At 44.2% G+C, this 14,216-nt stretch overlaps 1 protein-coding gene across 2 annotated transcripts in view; it reads left to right on the top strand.

Moving 5' to 3' along the window:
* Positions 1–14,216, top strand: part of abca3b (ATP-binding cassette, sub-family A (ABC1), member 3b) — a 36,357-nt gene that overhangs the window by 18,144 nt on the left and 3,997 nt on the right. For both annotated transcript variants that reach the window (XM_061847276.1, XM_061847275.1), the window contains 16 exons: positions 1,099–1,254; positions 1,348–1,558; positions 1,774–1,924; positions 2,028–2,126; positions 4,575–4,773; positions 4,853–5,159; positions 5,312–5,585; positions 6,562–6,766; positions 6,899–7,118; positions 7,243–7,401; positions 8,151–8,323; positions 9,460–9,594; positions 10,933–11,127; positions 12,502–12,689; positions 12,783–12,953; positions 14,018–14,214. In XM_061847276.1, the coding sequence (XP_061703260.1) occupies positions 1,099–1,254; positions 1,348–1,558; positions 1,774–1,924; positions 2,028–2,126; positions 4,575–4,773; positions 4,853–5,159; positions 5,312–5,585; positions 6,562–6,766; positions 6,899–7,118; positions 7,243–7,401; positions 8,151–8,323; positions 9,460–9,594; positions 10,933–11,127; positions 12,502–12,689; positions 12,783–12,953; positions 14,018–14,214 (3,040 nt within the window). The remainder of the gene's footprint in view (positions 1–1,098; positions 1,255–1,347; positions 1,559–1,773; positions 1,925–2,027; positions 2,127–4,574; positions 4,774–4,852; positions 5,160–5,311; positions 5,586–6,561; positions 6,767–6,898; positions 7,119–7,242; positions 7,402–8,150; positions 8,324–9,459; positions 9,595–10,932; positions 11,128–12,501; positions 12,690–12,782; positions 12,954–14,017; positions 14,215–14,216) is intronic.

The following is a 14,216-nucleotide window of genomic DNA, read 5'->3' as shown; positions in this document are numbered from 1 at the left end:
ACTTTTTTCACACGCGGTTTATGCGGTGATGCGGCTAATTTATGCATTTTTTTCTGACGGCCGCGAGGGGGCACTCGAGCGGAAAAGATACGAATGAGACCGGTGGAATGAGAAGTGACTTTTATCGGCACTGTTAGCGCTAGCGCTAGCGTTAACACTGTGTTAGTGTATTGCTGCTGTGTTGCTGCCGTGTCTCAGTGATATTTACCAGTAATTTTTATTTTAACTGGCCTTGTTAGCGTTGGCACTAGCGCAGCGCTAGCAATAGCGCTAGCTTTAGCACAACGCTAACATTAGCGCTAGCGTTAAACTCTGTGTACTATCTTTGTTTGCAAATACCTCGTGTTTGAATGTCGGCTTCAATGCGGGCACTTGTGGCTTTTACACAGCTGCGGCGTATGTGTGTACCAAACGGTATTTCCTTTACAAATGTACTCGGTGAGGCTTATAACCCGGTGCGCTCCGTCGGCCGGGAATTACGGTACATTAGGTCGTTTACCTGCAGGAAAGGCGCACCGAGAAAACAAACATCGTGAACTAATTGCGACTGATGTTTTATTTTTAAACGTGGGATACTGATTGTGACGTGAAATAATACGAGATTAATGATGCGAAAGTTCCTTTTTTTAATGCGATCTAATTCAAATTTCAGTTCATTGTTCAAAAAAATGAACTAGTTCAGTTCATATTTCAAGCTTTTGAGGTAAGTTCACTGCCTAAACAAATAGACTAGTTCATAGTTTGTTTGTTTTTTATTTCTGTTTTTGCAATTCTGTTTGTTGCTGCCTGGCTATTAGCCTCAAGTTACTGGCATTTCGTTTCCCCCTTCCTGCCAACCATTCAGTCCGCACTAGTTTCCAGCTTCAGGCTTCACCATACAGTGTCAAAAACATGGCAAAAAATGTTTTGGAATTGTTTTAAAATGATAAAACATAAAAGTTTAAAAAAAAAAAAAAAAGTATTCTGCAGCCCTAAATGACATGATTGATTCATCGATCATCAAAAAATCTGAAGTCATCCACCCCCTATTTTTTTCCTAATTACCATAAATGGAGGCAAAAAGTTGGATGGATGCGATACATATTCCGTGTGCTTCAGTTGAAAGGCTTCTCCAAGGACAAGATCCCGGATGAGGTGGACAGAATCATCCGCATCCTCCAACTTGAAGACAAGCGACGCGCTCGCTCCAAGACGCTGTCAGGTGGCATGAAGAGAAAACTCTCCATTGGCATCGCCCTGATTGGCGACTCCAAGGTTAGGAATCATCCACAACTTCGGGTGATGCGATTTGATTGGGTTTCATATGATCCGCTGCTTTGAATTCCTCTTTTTTTTTTTGCGATCCAGGTGGTGATGTTGGACGAGCCCACGTCCGGTATGGACCCGTCGGCCCGGCGTGCCACGTGGGACCTGCTCCAGGGCGAGAAAAAGGGGCGCACCATCCTGCTCACTACGCACTTCATGGACGAGGCTGACCTGCTGGGCGACCGCATCGCCATCATGGCCGGCGGGGAGCTGCAGTGCTGCGGATCGCCGCTTTTCCTCAAGAACAAATATGGTGACTTCAGATGTATTTATTTTATTTTATAGAGAGCTGTTTTAAAAATGTTTAGCTGTACACAGGGGCTGCGGGACAGCACTGAGCTTGTAGTGGTTGGTTGGGACGTCTGCCTCAGATTTAGAGGGTTCTGGGTTCGAATCTTCGTGGCATTTGCGCGTTCTCCTTCATGGTTGCCTGGTGGCATGATGGTGACGGATTTTTGTGCTTGTCAGGTGCCGGCTACCACATGGTGATCGTAAAAGAGGCCCAATGTAACGTGTCCGAGATCACCCGCCTCGTCCACCTGTACGTTCCGAACGCCACGCTGGAGAGCAGCGCGGGGGCCGAGCTGTCCTACATCCTGCCGAAGGAAAGCACCAGCAGGTTGGTCACGCGGGGCCCCGTTTGGGGAAAAACTGAAAAGTCACGACAATCCAGTATGTTCCTCATTTACGGTCCACTTTTTTTTTTTTTTTTTTTTTAACAGGTTTGAGCTTCTGTTCGCCGAGCTGGAGATGAACAGAGAGGAATTGGGCATCGCTAGCTACGGCGCATCTGTCACCACCATGGAGGAGGTCTTCCTCAGGTCAGAATTACAGGCAAAACAAATCATTACAATTGCCTAGAATAAAAGTTCAAACTGTTCTTTTAGCGCCTGCAGTATACACAGCGGATATAAAAAGTCTACACACCCCTGATCAAAGCCAGCTTTTTGTGGTGTTAAAAAATGACCAAGATACATCATTTAATCACAGAATTCAGCTTTTTTTTTTTTTTTTTTAAAAGAGCTATGAATTTGAACTATGCCCTTAATTGGAAGTAAAAAGTGGTTGCACAGGTCTGCACACCCTCTTATAAATGGGGATGTGGCTTTGTAATGGACCGATCATCCTCGAAATTATTTCAAACGAGAGACGACACATTTTAAGTGCCTCCGATCAGATGTTCCAGTCGGCTTTTAATGACCTCCCATTCAACATAAGATTAAAAAATGGGAAAATGGATTGTGTTCAATTTTATCGTTCTAAATAATATTCAGTTCTGAGGTCCCGGGTTCAGTCCCGGCCCTGCCTGTGTGGAGTTTGCACGTTGTCTCCGTGCCTGCGTGGGTTTTCTCCGGGCGAGCACTCCGATTTCCTCCCACATCCCAAAAAAACATCCAACATTAGTTGGACACTCTAAATTGCCCCTGGGTGTGATTGTGAGTGCGGCTGTTTGTCTACATGTGCCCCGCGATTGGCTGGCAACCAGTTCAGGGTGTAACCCGCCTCCTGCCCGTTGACAGCCGGGATAGGCTCCAGCATTCCCCGTGACCCTCGTGAGGATAAGTGACTAAGAAAATGCATGGATGGATGGATAATTGCAATAACATGAAGCGTTGATTTTTACTGCTCAAAGTGATCATACTGCCAGAATGTGATCTTAGCTTATGGCTGGTTGTACCAGTCAAAGGGCAAAGCAACGGCTAACCTGCAAAAGTTTCCACTTGTGTTTACGTCATTTCCCTCCGCATTTTGCTTCACGCCGTTTAAATCTGCCTCCCTCCCGCATTCTGTCCGTGTGTATCTATGGCAACGATGGGCAGTGTTCCCTCTGCGGTGGGCGAACGTTGCCCACCGCTTCAGCTGGCGCCACGGAACGTTAGAATTGGCGCCGTGACGAATGTTTTCCCTCCCTTGCCTTATTATCGGCAAGTGCAGCTGGGAAACCCTCAGTGGACGTGCGCGCTTGTTTAAATGCCCAATATCAAACATGACAATCTTTTTTTCCCCCCTGGGGCAGAAAATAATGGGATCGAAAATGAGCCTTTTACTTTTGTTATTGTGGCTTTATCCAGCACCTGCCCTTGTTAGCTGGTATGTGTCATCTATGCAGTCCATACGCAGCTCGCATTCTGAGGTTCAAATGCGTCAGCTGGGGCAATATTCCTGTCGTGCATCGATCAATTTCCTTAATAGGAGAATAATGATGACTGGCAGGAGGTATCTGTCAATTCCTCTCCCCGTCTGTCTGTAACTCTCTAGCTTTGTGAGCCTCTAATTGTTGACATTTACTTGGAACAAAGTGCAAAATAACTTTGGGATCTGAGCAATGTTCCCTCTAATTCTGGACGTGTCTGAGCGAACACACGAAGCCCGTGAGCGCCCCCTTTGACCACTGTGAGGAACATCAGATGTATACACTGGTCAATCCATTGAAGTTACATGGCTCATGAAAAGGTTCAGATTACATTCCCATCAGAACATTTTTAAGAACAATTTTGTGTTTTTGCAGACTTACACTGAAAATGTCAACAAACAAAGAAACATACGTTACAAAAAAATACATAGCAAGCCAACTATTCACTATATAGTTGAAATGTCACTTCCAAGTTTGTTTCATTTTTTTTTTTAACGCACAATGATAGCCCCGTCTGTTTTTCTTGGTGTAAAACTGAATTATTGCTTGCAGAATGTTTTTCAAAATGCGTGTTGAAAGCTGAATGATGCTCACAAACCGTTTTAGGGTTGATGTTAAGTTGACTCCTATATTTAAAATACAGAATTAGCTTTTTGGCAAATGTATCGTCTATGTTTTTATCCTCAATCGGGCTATGCTAAGGTGGAATTTTAACATTATACACCGTCTCATCCTGTACTTTCTACTTTGGCTTCAGACCAGACTTTTTTTTACTCAAAAAAATAAGAGCAAATCTCGTCCAGTTTCACCACTTTTTCTTCAATTATTCACGTACCCCGGCGTTTGTAATTATGAGTGTACCCCTTTAAAATGGAGGGGGCGGCATCAGGTAAACAAGGAAGTCGCGTGTGTGGCCGAGCAGCAAAAAAAAAAAAAAACGTCAGCCTGTAGTTTACTGCGCTGGATCTGTTTTCCTCTGTGCTGAGAGTGTCCAACAAGTGCGCAAATGCGCAGTTGCGCAGCTTAGAGGGAACATTGGTTATGAGCCATTTGCTGCTTTACCAAGTATAAATAAGTTCGTCGTCGTCATCCTTTTTTGAGAGGTGTAGCAACCGCTTTGGTTTTCTGTGCTCAGAGTGGGGAAATTGGTGGATTCCAGTTTGGACATCCAGGCCATCCAACTGCCCGCGCTGCAGTACCAGCACGAGAGACGCTCGCACGACTGGACGACGGACGACGCCAGCAGCATCAGCGGCATGACCGACGTCACAGACTTCACCGACAGCGGCACGCTCATCTCCGAGGACTGCTCCAACATCAAACTCAACACAGGGGTGAGATCATGAGAAATGAAGCCAAATGCTCCTTCTGGAGGGTTTTGGGAAAAAACGTTTCTTTTCTCCCTTCCGTCAGGTAAGACTTTACCTGCAACAGTTTTACGCCATGTTCCTGAAGAGGGCGCTGTACAGCTGGAGAAACTGGAAAGTGATGGTGGCTCAGTTTCTCATCCCCTTGGTGTTCACCGTCATGGCATTAGTTGTGGCGCGCACCCTTCCCAACCACAAGAACGCCCCCCAGTTGGGACTGGAGCTGGGTCGTTACGGCCCCACCCGGGTCCCCGTCGCTCTGCAGACGGGGGCGGGGGCCCTGGCCTCCGCCTTGGCCAATGCTTACGCCTTGCAAATCCACAGGCAGCACGGACAGATCGTCAACATAACAGGTAAACATTATGAAAAAAAAAAAACACATGAACTGGCTTAATGTGAACGTTTTGGTAGCTTAAGTTGCAAATTTTTTTTTTTCACGATTGGGAAGCAACATTCCCAACTCTGCTGAATATTTTTTTTTTTTTTCACCCTCCTGTCCTGTCAGACTTCACCGACTACATCCTAACCCAGGCGGAGGAGGAGGGCGGCAGCTTTAACGAACGCTGCGTGGCGGGCGCCGCCTTCCGCGGAAGCGGCGAGCACTTTGCCGAGGCGACGGCGTACTTCAACAACGAGGGCTACCACACGCCCGCCACGGCTCTCATGATGGTGGACAACGCTCTGTTCAGACTGCTGGCCGGGCCCAACGCTTCCATCCACACAGGAAACCGCCCGATGCCGCGCAACCTCTCCGAGGCCGCCCAGAGCGAGCTCTCCCAGTGCGTACACGGTTGCCGTGCTGCCGATTCCCTTTTGTTCAGTAGGATATAAGCAATCAATGTTCCCTCTAAGCTGCGCAACTGCGCACTTGCCGCACAGTCTCAGCGCAAAGGAAAACAGATCGAGCGCAGTGAACTACAGCCTGACGTGTTTTTTTTTTTTGCTGCTCGGCCACACCGGGCCATGCACGCTACTTCCTTGTTTACCAGACATTGCCCCCCACCATTTTAAAGGGGTACACTCATAATTACAAACACCGGGGTATGTGAATAATTGAAGAAAAAGTGGTGAAACTGGACGAGATTTTCTCTCTCTCTTTTTTTTTTTTTTTTTTTTTAGTTAAAAAAGGTCTGGTCTGAAGCCAAAGTAGAACGCACAGGATGAGATGGTGTATAATGTTAAAATTCCACCTTGGCACAGCCTGATCAAGGATGAAAGCACCGACGATATGTTGCCCAAGAAGCTAATTCTGTATTTTAAATAAAGGAGGCAACATAACATTAACCCTAAAACTGTTTGGGAGCATCTTTCAGCTTTCAACATGCATTGCGAAAGATATTCTGCAAGCAGTAATTCAGTTTTACACCAAGAAAAACAGACGGGGATATCATTGTGGCTTTAAAAAAAAAAAAAAAAAATGAAAGTTGGAAGCGACATTTCAAATTTATAGTTAATAGTTGGCGTGGTATGTATTTGTATTGTAATTAATTTTTTTGTTTGTTGACATTTTCAGTCTAAGTTAGGACAAACTGATGGGAATGTAATCTGAACCTTTTAATGAGCCACGTGACCTCAATGGATGACACTGATTGGCCACAGTGCATACATCTGATGTTGCGGACGGTGGTCAAAGGGGGCGCTCACGGGCTTCGTGTGGTTGCTCAGACACGTCAAAAATTAGAGGGAACATTTGTGAGCAACGTTTTTTTTCTCGCTTTTCACCTCTTGCTAATGAATCTCTCTCTCTTTCTGTAGGGGAAAGACGGGCTTTGTCATCGCCATCAACCTGATGTACGGGATGGCCTCACTGTCCAGCACCTTCGCGCTGCTGCTCGTCACCGAGTCGGCCGTCAAGTCCAAGCACGTGCAGAAGGTCAGCGGCGTCTACCTGTCCAACTTCTGGTTCTCGGCGCTGCTGTGGGACCTGGTCAACTTCCTCCTGCCGTGCCTCGTCATGTTGGTCAGTTATGTTGGCTTTATAATCCCGATATGTCGCCGCTTATCTGCAGTTCACTATTGACGACAAGCATCAGCGTGTTTAGACTTTGTTTTGCTGTTACGATGTCGCCATCGTTGTTCCTCCTTTGGGCAGGCCGTGTTCCAGGCCTTCAGCCTGGATGCCTTCATAAAGGACAACCACCTGGTGGACGTGCTTCTGATGCTGCTGCTGTACGGCTGGGCCGTGGTGCCGCTCATGTACTTGCTGAGCTTCCTCTTCTCCTCCGCCGCCACCGCTTACACCCGCCTCACCATCTTCAACATGATCTCCGGCACCACCACCTTCCTGACCGTCACCATCATGACCATCCCAGGTCAGAGAGGGAACCGCTTTGGACTGTCCAAACCTGACATTCGCTTTCGACTGAATTGGAACGAGCCGAGTCGAGCGTAAAACCTGCAATCAAACAGCTGAAAATAATTTTCCTTTTTCTCCAGAGTTGAACTTGCGGAACTTGTCCCGCTTACTGGACAAGGTGTTCCTGATCTTTCCAAACTATTGTTTGGGAATGTCCTTCTCTCAGTTCTACCAAAACTACGAGTTCATTACATTTTGCACAACCAACCCATTCACGCAAGCCATCTGCAAGTACTTAAGTAAGTCAATATATAAATTATTTATATTTTTATTGTATATTTTTTGGAGTGTGCGTGCTGTGTGTTGTAAACACGCACTTAATTCAGAGAATTCACAGCTTTATTCCTTAATTATCACCATGGGCTTGTTTAATAGGAGGTTATTAGTGCTTTTTTTTTTTTTTAAATACAGTATATTTTTTAACATTTAACAAGAATGCTATGTGCTCCTCACACTCAATATGTTTTGAGACGGCCATGTTTAAAACATTTTGGAGTCTTTAAAACAATCACAATCCAAATACTTAATTGACGCCACGATTTCCCAACTCCTATATGCAATGACTCCAAATTATTGCACTTGATTTATTTAGAAATGAATAAAAATGATGGTGGTAAAGACAGAAAAATGAGGAGAATTATTATAATTTTTTTTTAAAACTGCAGGGCTGATAAGACCTCATATTTTTTGTCTACACGAGCATTTCTTAAAATGTAGCGCGTGAGCCTCCTCTAGTGGGATGGGAAGGAATTATGAAATTAAATGTCCATTCAAACTGTCCATGACTATATATATATTTTTAAATATAATTATAGTATATTTGTTTTTATAGTTCAGTTGTATTCACCTGTTAGGCACAATACAGTTGTATTAAATTTTATCAGGTTTTTATTTGATTTTTTCAAATTCAAGTGCAATTTTTGTGTCGTAAGCATTTTTGCTTGGCGTTCCCCCCCCCCCCCCCCCCCCCCCCCCCCCCCCATGTTAGATATCACGTACCAAGCCAACTACTTCTCTATGTCCGAGCCTGGCGTGGGGCGCTTCATGGTGGCCTTCTCCATACAAGGCTTCGTCTTCATCCTTCTTCTGTTCGTCATCGAGCTGCAGTGTGTCCGTTCTCTCCGGCGACTCCTCTCCGGCCTGTGCAGGAGGCGAAAACAGGTAGTCGCTGTTGTGGTGTGCGTTGGAAAAGCACTAAACAAGCACTTTATTAGGTTCTATACTATGTTCACTATCACAAAAATGTGCAAATGCTCTTCCTCCAAATGTTTAGAATTGCCGATATCCATAGTTGAATCGGTAAATGTACAATCCCTCAAAAAAAAAATGTCTCATTTGGAACTTATCTTATATTACTACCCTGACAAACAAATGTCTTGGAGAAGATTTCATTCGAAAACAAAAGCACTTGAAGCTCGAGGCATTTTGGCATGGATGTTGCCACGACACATGAAAATACCAAATTATTATTTTGTCTTAGTTTTTATATATTATTAATTTTTACCACACTTTTACATACAAACAGAGAAAGAAAGAAAGTGAAAAAAGAGAGCAAAAAATACAATTTACATTCAATAACAGTGGGATGATAATACCTTTATTAATGACAGAATAGGAGCGTTTCGCTCATCTCCAATTGTCTGATCTAGTAGGTCATCCTCAACCAAGTTCATACCCGTAAGTGAGCAAAGAAATTAATCTTAAAGGGAAATCAATCACAATAATCATAGTAGTCAAAACAAAAAAGAAGAAAAATGATACTGCCTCAAAGCACCTTACAACAAATGTTCCAATTAACTATGTACAATGATTTACATATTCGCTTCAAGTAAAAAAAAAAAAAAAAATGTAGGTTTCAAATTTTCTTGGTATCGGAACCATTTGGTGATACCTGTTCTGACAACAAGACAAGATGCAGCACTTGTGAGTTTAAAAATAAAATGCGCTGCACAACATTATGCTAAGAAAAAGGAAAGACAAATAAATGTCTTGGAGAAGATTGAAAATAAAAGCACCTGAAGCTTGAGGCGGTTTGGCAGGTATGTTGCCACTTCACAACGCGTGAAAATACCAAATTATAATTTTGTCTTATTTTTAAAAGAATATAGCCGTAGTCGTGTGAGAAAGAAGCTCTCCCATTATTACGAAAGTCTTGCAATATAGTTGTAATGTTCCAAGAAAAGTGTGGAGGAAATCATCCAATTTTTTTTATTTTTATTTTTTTCTTTCAAAAACTATGCTTTGTTGCCAATTTGCAAATCGGCGAGCGCTCGCCGTAATCCCATTTTGCGTGTCAGTTGTCTTTGATCGGCGATGCAGCGCTGCTCCCGGAGGACAGAGACGTGGCAGATGAGAGGAAGCGGGTTCTCGAGTGCCAGCCCGTGGTGGAGTCCATGGTCGGGAGCCCCCTCGTTTTGCAAGAGCTCAGCAAGGTGTGCAACAAAGGGCTTCGTGTCTCTTTTGTGTCAATTGGAATGTGCGAGACCGCTGGGAAGTGGGAAATGTTCGTTTGCAAGGTCCATAACGGCAACACTGATAGGCTTGTTTTCAGTTTCTTTGCTAGGAGATAATAGACTGGGCTACAAAACTATACTTACAGACCAATTTCCACGCCTTACATGACGACCATAATTCCCGACCTACAGAGCGCACCTGGTTATAACCCTCACCCAGTACATTTGTAAAGGAAATACCATTTGGTACATACATAGGCCGCAGCCGTGTAAAAGCCGCGAGTGCCCACATTGAAACGCGAGATATTTACAGAAAGACGGTACACAGAGAGTTTAACGCGAGCGCCGCCGCGCTAACAGGGCCGCTTTAAAAAAAAACAAAAACATACTGGTAAAAATCACTGAGACACGGCAGTAATATAGGCCGGAAATTACGGTATATTTACTATAACCAGTTATACTAATAATGTGGGGTATTAATACAATAACACATTTCTATTGACTGACATTAATACATTTATAGGATGGACATACAAAGTTGATTTTATAAATTTGCTGCAGTATTTATCTTGTTAGCTAGGTATGTGGCAGATGCTAATGTTAGCTAACATATCTGGCTCCAAATGATACACAAAACGGTAGATAACACATATTCCATCTATGGTAATTATCTATCAATCATGTATCTATTTGTTTATCCATCTTGATCCCTATTTACATTGCTTATCTCGGACCTAGCTGAGGTATTTTGACGCATTAAAAATTCCAAGGTAGTTTACACATTCGAAAGATCTTTTTATCTATGTCTGTATCTGATTATCAGTCTGTCTTGTATAATTACGTGCTAATGCTTAAATTAGCTGACTTAAACTCCCGAAAATAACAATTTGTTAGCTTGTTATAATACATTCTATCTGGTTATCTCACTACTGTGTCTTCTTAGCTGGTTACATTGGCAACGCTATAAATTAGGTGACATATCTTGCTTGAAATAATGAAAAAAAAAAAAACTGGGCGTCACCACCTCACATGCTCAAATGGAAAAACTTGCCAACTCGTTAACACATCCATCCATCTGCGCATCTCGCCATTGATTTTTATTAGCTCGTTAGCTGCTGAATAAAACATCAGTGTTTAATCCTGTGCCTTGGAATTTTTTTGGATTCATTTTTTCCCTTTAATTCGCATTAGATCCTGTTCTGTCACGGTGCTTAAAAATCTTTTGAGTGCGTCGCTGTCAATCTGACTGCACATTTGATTATAGCCAGGTTGTAAATGTCGTACTTTTCCCACTAAGGATGTGTCTTTCCTTCTCAGGTGTACAGCAGCGGGCAGACACTTCTTGCTGTGGACCGGTTGTCTCTGGCTGTGGGGAAAGGGGAATGTTTTGGTCTGCTGGGCTTCAACGGCGCGGGGAAGACCACCACCTTCAAGATGCTGACCGGCGACGAGAGCGTCACGTCCGGGGACGCCTACATTGACGGCTACAGTATCTTGAGAGACATCAAGAAGGTAGCCGTGGGATACAGTGAATATCTGCGTATTTGCAGTGTGGCGTTCGCAAACTTAAGAATCGCTGCTTTTTGTGCTAAAGAACTGTTGATGTGATTTGAGGATATTCAGTGAGACAAAAGTAGTGCTTTACCGCATCATGTGGCGTCTTGGTCCCAAAAACATACTGTATGTTCAAGTGAGTTTAGGAACTTCGATGAGACAAAGGCAGTGCCTTAAGCGTAAGATACTTGCACTTTGTTTATGTTGCGGAAGCTAACTGATTATTGAGATAAGAGAGATAACGTGTTTACTGTAAGCATGGATAAATTGATAATGTGGATACAATCTGTGTAAACCTGCTCTCAATATTTTATTTTGTATTCAAACTACCGTTGTTAGCTTTAGTAATAGCTAACAAGATCTGTGGATAAACTGATGGACGAATCAAAAGTGCATTGACTTGCGAAGCTTTTTAATAATTTAACAACTGAGCTACGTTTAGAGTCAGCAATGTACTAGCTAACGAGATTGATTGAGTGTTACGGATGGATTAGGAGTCGAGTTTCTTAATACACATTATTGTAATTTTGTTTTACAGAGCGCACCTGGTTATAAGCCTCACCCAGTCCATTTGTAAAGGAAATACCATTTGGTACATACATAGGCCGCACCTGTGTAAAAGCCTCAAGTGCCCACAGACGGTACACAGAAAGAGTTTTCAAGGTTTTAATACCTTATCTTAGCTTAAACACAGCAACAACACGGTAGCACGAACTGGGCTGGTATAAAAAAAAAAAAAAAAAAAAACAGCACTGCACTAACTGAGCCGGTTAAAAAAAAAACATACCTAAGCCACTGAGAAGTTGCAGCAACACGCTAGCGCAGCGCTAACAGAGCCGGTTTGGGAAAAAAAAAAACATACCGGTAAAAATCACGGAGCCATGGCAGTAACACAGCAGCAACATGCTAGCACAGCGCTAACAGAGCCGGTTAAAAAAAAAAAAAAACCATACCTAAACCACTGAGACGTGGCAGCAACACGCTAGCGCGGCGTTAACAGGGCCAGTTAAAAAAAAAAAAAAAAAAGCATACCGGTAAAAATCACGGACACATTGCAATAATACAGCTGCAACACGCTAGCACAGTGCTAACAGCGCCGTTTACAAAATAAACATAGCGGTAAAAGTCACTTCCTGCGGCCGTGAGAAAAATTGCACAGATTAGCCGCATAAGCCGCAGGGTTGAAAGCGTGTGGAAAAAAGTCGCGGTTTATAGGCCGGAAATTACAGTACATGTATCCTTTTCACACCGCATTAAATATGAAATGTCTAAATGGGAGTACGGTTTATGCCTACTTCTAATGCAGATTCTCCACATTTCAATGTTGTGCAGGTGCAACAGCGCATCGGTTACTGTCCTCAATTCGACGCCGTGTTGGACCACATGACGGGCAGAGAAACGTTGAGCATGTACGCCAGGCTGCGAGGAATACCCGAGAAGTACGTGTCGGGCTGCGTGGAGAACGTGTTGCGGTCGCTGCTTCTGGAGCCGCACGCGGACAAACTGGTGCGCAGCTACAGGTGAGCCTGAATTTCAGAAGAAGTTTGACCGAGGGCTTCGAACTTAAGTCGCGAGCAAGTTTTTGGATTTGATTCGATGCAATGCGCGCGCAGCGGTGGCAATAAGCGGAAGCTGAGCGCCGGCATGGCGCTCATCGGCGGACCGCCGGTCATCTTCCTGGACGAGCCCTCCACCGGGATGGATCCTGTCGCCAGGAGGCTGCTGTGGGACGCTGTGACCCGCACGCGGGAGTCCGGCAAGGCCGTCATCATCACATCGCATAGGTGAGTGAGCCCCGAAGGCGGTACTCGCTGAGAACCATGGATGATGCAGAAATATTCAATGATTATGTTGAGGTTATGTGTGTGTGTGTGTGTCTAAAAATGGATATGAAATTGACCGTGTTGAAACATACAAGGCTTCTGTATTAAGTTTAGAAAAGCCGCATCATTAATTTGTATTTTATTGACCAATTACCGAATAAAATAATTGAAAATATAATAAATTGGCAGTAACTGTAACGCTGTTCATTAGTTTTGTTATTTCTAATGAATTGCCCTTTTAATTAATCAGATAAATGAATAAAAATACATTTGATTAAATCAAGGGCGGCACGGTGGGTCAGCGGGTAAACAGCGTTGGCCTCACACTTCCCGGGGTCCCGGGTTCAATTTATTTTTCAACCCGTCTGTCAAGTAGAGATGAACCTAAAACCAGGTAATCATCAGATTACTGTAGTATTTGTTTAAATTTTGATTCCTCCTTACAAGCAATGTGGCACGGTAGATAAATGGTTAGAGCGTCAGCCGTAAAAGTTCTGAGGATTGGGTTCGATTCCCGGCCCCCACCTGTGTGGACTTTGCATGTTCTCCCCGCGCCTGCGTGGGTTTTCTCCGGGCACGCCGATTTCCTCCCACATTCCAAAAACGTGCGGCATTAATTGGACATTCTAAATTGCCCAAGGGTGGTGCTGTTTGTCTCAAGGTGCCCTGCGATTGGCCAGCAACCCGTTCAGGGTGTACCCTGCCTCCTGCCCCGCGACCCTTGTGAGGATAAGCGGCTACAAAATAATGGATGGATGGATTACTAACAATTGATAAAAACTAAGGCAGGAGTTGCGATATTCTCGGTTGGCCGAATTAAAAAACTCCCATAAAAATCCCATACTTTGCATATTTTGGTGACTTCAAATAATATACAAAGTAAGAAACTAATTGTGGTCACCAGTTTTTAATGAAAACACAACGGAAACAGCCAGAAGGACGGGAAATAATCAGGAAGTTGTGAAAGTCGCGGTGATGTCGCGTCGCGTCTGAGCGAACCCGTTTCTCTCTCCCCCCCCCCCCAGTATGGAGGAATGCGAGGCGCTGTGCACCAGACTGGCCGTGATGGTGAACGGGCAGTTCAAGTGCCTCGGGAGTCCGCAGCACCTGAAGAGCAAGTTCGGCAGCGGCTACACGCTGCTGGCTAAGGTGCACGTGGAGGGCGAGTTGGAGGACAGTGACCTGAAGCTTTTTAAAGACTTCATCGAAAGCATCTTCCCAGGT

The sequence above is a fragment of the Syngnathoides biaculeatus genome, chromosome 16 (genome assembly GCF_019802595.1).
Source record: "Syngnathoides biaculeatus isolate LvHL_M chromosome 16, ASM1980259v1, whole genome shotgun sequence".
Classification (NCBI taxonomy): domain Eukaryota; kingdom Metazoa; phylum Chordata; class Actinopteri; order Syngnathiformes; family Syngnathidae; genus Syngnathoides; species Syngnathoides biaculeatus.
The sequence above is the reverse complement of the archived record's forward strand: the minus strand, read 5'-3'. Positions and strand labels throughout refer to the sequence as shown.